Source organism: Morone saxatilis, unplaced genomic scaffold (assembly GCF_004916995.1).
Source record: "Morone saxatilis isolate NCDOM2014 unplaced genomic scaffold, NCSU_SB_2.0 Contig6, whole genome shotgun sequence".
NCBI lineage: Eukaryota > Metazoa > Chordata > Actinopteri > Moronidae > Morone > Morone saxatilis.
The window spans coordinates 1534060-1539322 of NW_023340206.1; the positions used below are offsets into that span (position 1 = coordinate 1534060).

At 40.6% G+C, this 5263-nt stretch overlaps 1 protein-coding gene across 1 annotated transcript in view; it reads right to left on the minus strand.

The window, feature by feature from the left end:
• Window positions 1-1097: 1097 nt before the first annotated feature.
• gpr180 (G protein-coupled receptor 180) overlaps window positions 1098-5263 on the minus strand; it is an 8465-nt gene continuing 4299 nt past the window's right edge. Inside the window, exons 6-10 of the mRNA XM_035677871.1 lie at window positions 5080-5129; window positions 4782-4939; window positions 4472-4669; window positions 4302-4379; window positions 1098-3881 (exon numbers count right to left, since the gene is read on the minus strand). Of these exons, the coding sequence (XP_035533764.1) occupies window positions 3726-3881; window positions 4302-4379; window positions 4472-4669; window positions 4782-4939; window positions 5080-5129 (640 nt within the window). The 3' untranslated portion in view covers window positions 1098-3725. The remainder of the gene's footprint in view (window positions 3882-4301; window positions 4380-4471; window positions 4670-4781; window positions 4940-5079; window positions 5130-5263) is intronic.

A 5263-nucleotide genomic window follows, 5' to 3' on the forward strand; every position in this document is an offset into this window, starting at 1 on the left:
AAAATGGCTGCTGTGAAAAGGTCCACTGGAATAAGGTTGTCATAAAGGGACAAAATAAATTATACAGTAGATACATTCTATTGTGCCAAAATGTAGTACATACAGTACTTACACACCAAGATAACAGGAGTTAAATTAACAGATCAGATTGCACATTTTGTGATTGTGAAACAACCAGCAAAGGTTCATATTCCAGTATGATATCATAACAGAGGTGGGAAATATTCTTCTTTGTCATGCATTTGTTAGGGACATTCAGAATGCCAACGCAGGAGCTCAGCTTTTAATATCGGATTAGATTATTTCAGAGTTGCTGCAGTTATACCATGGCGTGGAAACTGACAATTAGCATACCATATACAATCTTGCTTATCTACGGTACTGAATTCTATTGAATTAGTGTCATTACAAATATATTCAATTCCACCCTATTAGTGTTATTTTAAGTAAAGTTTATATCACCTTTCATGTCTGTCAGGGCATAATTTGTTGTGAAAGCGTATGTTCAACCACAAAACCTTCAGTTTTTTTTTCTTTAAGGATCACTAATGATAATAATAATAATAGTGTAATGCTGTATACCGGGAAACTATGATATTTTCGGAGACATACTATAAGTCTCATACGGTTGCAACCCTATTTCAGAGAGCTATGGCATGAATTTAAAAATATTACAATGGAAACCACCTGTATTTGTGTGGTGTCCACTGAATATTTGTGTAGTAAAACAGTCTTAAAAGGCAAAAAAAATTAGGAGGAAAATGCATTCTTCACCTCAGAAGTAGCTGACAATAAAACAAATAAAAAAGTAATACATCTTAAAGGTGCCCTGTGGAGATTTTGACCACTAGTAGTGCTACTGAGCAATGTTTAACAGGGGGTCCATGTTTTGTTTTGTACAAGCATTTGGGCGACGCAATACACAATCCTACTGGTTTAGCATTCTTCTGCTGGGTGACAGTTGGTAACGGTACAATGCAAAGAAATATAGCAGTGCCCTCCAAAAGACAGTGAAGAAGATATAAGAAGACTGCTAGCTAGTAAACAATGGATGTAAACAATGCACGATCTGAGTGTTTTATGTAGGAAATAGACTCAACATGTTTGTTCAACATTAAGGATACACAAAATATATTTTGGTGAGAAACACTATGAACATAACATTTGTTTGTTTACAGGAAAACCCCAACTCAAGGTCCACTTACTGGCTTTTCCTGAAGCTTCCAAACACATCTTCATCAGCAGATAGAGTTGTAAAAAGCTATCTTGAGTTGAGCTTTTTCTGTCAAGTTTTAAAAAGCCTTGGATATATGTCTGGGTCAGTATGTTTTTATGGTTACCTGCTCTATGTGGAAATGAAACATGGAAATCAGACAGGAAACTTTGCAGTAACTGATTTAGCTTCTTTATAATTCAAGTTGAAAAATAAATACACAACGAATAAATACGTCAAAAATCCATGTCAGCTGTCTGGTTTGTTGAGTGGAGCGTTATTTTCCACCTTATGAAATGTGTCAAAGTCTTAAATGAAACTACAGGCCTGTTCCCGCTAATGAAGGCCCTGCTTTAATGAGTCACAGTGGAGCCATACCAGAGCTGGAAGTGAGAAAGTGAGAGTGTGAGTGTGGAATTGGGAATATCACAGGAATGTATTTACACAGTGGAATTCTACATGCTACATGCCTGTAGCTTTTTAATAGACTTTGGTTTCTCCTGATCTTCTTTAACATAACACTCCCATTCACACAGAAGGGAGGCATTAGAGTCCAGGTAGTGTGCTCCTGTGTTTGTGATACAATGCATGGAAAAAAGAAAGTAGAAAAAGAATGTAATGTGTTTCGGCTTCACATGCTGTCAGCTCATAGATAGTGAAGAAAGAAGTATAACAAAATAATCGGTACAGCTTGATCTGTGATGTACACACCTATGTTTTGGCTCACATTGATCACTTTGGCTTTGCAAAGATAACTGTCCAAACTGTATCCATCCTTCCACCTGTACATTCTTCAGTATATCTATCTTAACATGTATTCGTCCATCATCTCTAAAGTCTATTCGATTGTCTCTTTACGTCCATCTCTTTATTCAGAGTAACTTATCAATCGTAGCACATACTGATCCACTGATCTATGCATTAATTCATCTGTTCTCTCACTGTAAACAATTTCTTCGAAAACCTACAATGAACTCATCCCGCTAACAGGTATTGTGTGTGTATCAAAGGCCGCAATATCTCCTTCCTCTGTGCCAGAGAGCTCCATTGCTGTTCAAAAACTAGGAAAAACACATCAATAAGCCACACTGCTGCAGTGGGTAACATGTTCTTTCATTCCTTCACCAATTGGCCCATCATAAACCCCGCTCCTTTTTGCTCTGTGCTTCAATGACAGTTGAGTAAGCCTCAATCAGATAATATTAGCAAAAACGCAAGCTAACTAGCTAGCTACATTACATTAATTGTTAGTTAGCTAAGGTTTTGCATTAGATAACTGAAGATGTGACTATATACACCGTATATATACTTTCTCTTCTCCTGTACTATACGCTATGTGCGCTAGTCTTTATGGAAAAGACTAAAGATAAAAGATAAAAGCAACATATATATCTCACATCTTACATTAGCTATTGTTAGCCAAACACTAGCTAGCTAATGAGAGACGTAAATTACCTAGCTAGCATTTGCAAACATTAGCTTTCCGATGTAACTAGCTAGTTAACAACTGATTAACTAGCTATTAACTGATTAGTAGATTAGCTAGCTAGTTAGCTAGTGTTTTAGTATCATTAGCTAACTGTGTGGCTATATATAGGTCACTTCTATCTTTTAATCATCTTTAAAATGTGGTTGTCTTTTCAGCATAGACGAGCCTAGCACATAGCATATCTTAGTACAGGAAAGAAAGACATCGACTGAGGTTCTGGCTCAGGCTTGCTCAACTGTTATTGGAGCACAGATTAAAATCGGCAAATTTAGGAAGGGTCAATTGTCTTACTGTAGCATAATTCTTCAACAGTTGGTTTAATGTATTTTCTGGAGCTGTACAGTTTTTAAGCGCAGAGCAAAGAACCGAGTGGGAATTTGGCAGGGTCAATTGTTGGTTTTGACTTTTTACGGGATTAAGACAGGAAAAACTTTCCTCACCTCTTTGGCGGTTTAATCCAACTCTAGTTTAATGAGCAGGATAAGAATGCTCTCCACCCTGTACCCCACATTAAATCCCTGCATCCATAAATCTATCACCACAACTAAACAGTGGTGTTTCCCTGTGCTTTGTATTTTCCTTTACAGTAAATCTGTGATTGGCTGCATTTGTGTTTCATTGGACAGAAACGTATGCTAATTGAGGGTTTGCGTCCTTGAGGTCCAAACAACCATGTCTACCTTCGGCCTGCTGCATTGTATGCGAGCAAGTTTCCAAAATGACTTTATTTGTTCATTCTTGACATCTAGCTCGCTAACGGATGCCAGTTCCAGTCAAAAATAATTTGTAACTAGAGGTAGGGTGTTGCTGTAAATATCTTCCTCTGGTCATTCTGTGACCCCTGCTATAGTTCCCCTGCTTACTAGTGGCTATTACTTTTCTCCCAGGAAACAGAACCAGCAAAGGAGAACCATCCCTGCAGTGTTAGGGCACTTTTTGTCTTCTGTGCTTTGTCTTCGTGTTCAGGAGGTCTTCCTCCTCCTCGCTCTTGATGATCAGGCAAAGCGTGATAAGTGGATGTGCTCAGTAGCGCCCCCTGTGGTTTGACCTGGACATGGTGAGTGGCAGAGACACGGAGGAGAGAGAGGAGACCTCCCAGTAGAGAGAGCGGGACAGGAAGAGCTGGTAGAGGATCACCATGGAGATGGACTGGCAGAGGATCACACCGATAGTCACCACCTGCAGAGAGGGAAGACATGGTAGTAAAACAGCAACAATTGCAGTTGTGTCCACCTGATGAATGTGAATCCAACGTTCCTTCTACTTTTAGCTCTGCTTTGGGGCTCCACCAACTCCTGAGGGAAATATCTGGCCCTTTAGCTACTAAATGTTTGTGGATGGGTCTGTTGTTTGGTGCTGGCCAAGCAGGATGTGTACTGTGTGTTTATCAGAGCTTTTCTTACAGTTTATTGTGATGTGACTAAATATATCTTTTATCTTTTAACCATTTCGAAATTCGGTTGCCTTTTTAACATCGAAGAGCCTAGCACATAGCATATCAAAGGACAGGAAAGGAGAAAGTAGTTATTGAGGCACTGAAAGATAATAAATATATAAAATGTATAAAACTTCAAGTGTGCTTTGTTTGTGTGTTCACACCTTCTCCCTCTGGTGCTCGTTGAAGATGACAGACATGAGGAAGAGGACGGGATGGCAGAGGAACCACAGGAAGCATCCCTGCAGAGGACACAAGGAAGAGTATGTGACCACCTGATGGACTATAGGTAAGTATTTGTCTGGAGGGTATATCATCGTAGTGGGTAGTTTACCTTCGCGAAGCAGAGGTAGAAGTCTCTCTTCAGCGTGCTCCTCTCAGTGGAGATGATCTGGTAGAGGACAGAGGCCAGGAGGAGGGACAGAACCAGTCTCAGAGCCATGAGGAGGAGCCCTGCCAGACTCTGCTGGGCGTGGTAGCTGTGGTGCTCACTCTCGGATTCTGAATACTGCTCCCACAGCAGCAACACTCCCTGAAAGTGACACAGTTTCACTCTCAGTGGCTCAGGTATTATTATCTATCCCTCTATCAAAAGCACAGGTAGGTTTGACTAACAAATACCCCGAATCTAACTTCCTGTGTACCTGTGTAACGACTCCACCGACAGCGACAGCCGTGGAAGCCGGAGACTGTTCCCACTGAAGAGGTCTGGACTGAGGCTTCCTGCCCCGGCTCAGAGTCCAACCCATACACAGACTCAGCAACATGTAAAGCATGGACACCTGGGACACCATATCCCAGACTGCACAGGGAACAGGGAGTGGGAAAAAAAAAAAAGAGGGAACATAATAACATAACATTTTCATTTCTTTGTCTGTTTTACAAATGAAGTTCCTCTTACTGGAACTAAAGAAAGGACATATTTAAAGAAGAGGAACATACACTCTGCCAGGCTGCCCATCAGCGGAATACCGATACCATCTCTGGAATACCTGCAGAACACAAAGGGAGGGAACAGGAAACAGTAAGAAGAGAAAAGGAGAGAGAAGCCGCTAGACATAAGTAAATGTAGGACTGGCTTTTCGTTATTGGCGAGAGCTTGGTGACATAAAAGGCTGCAGGCCGA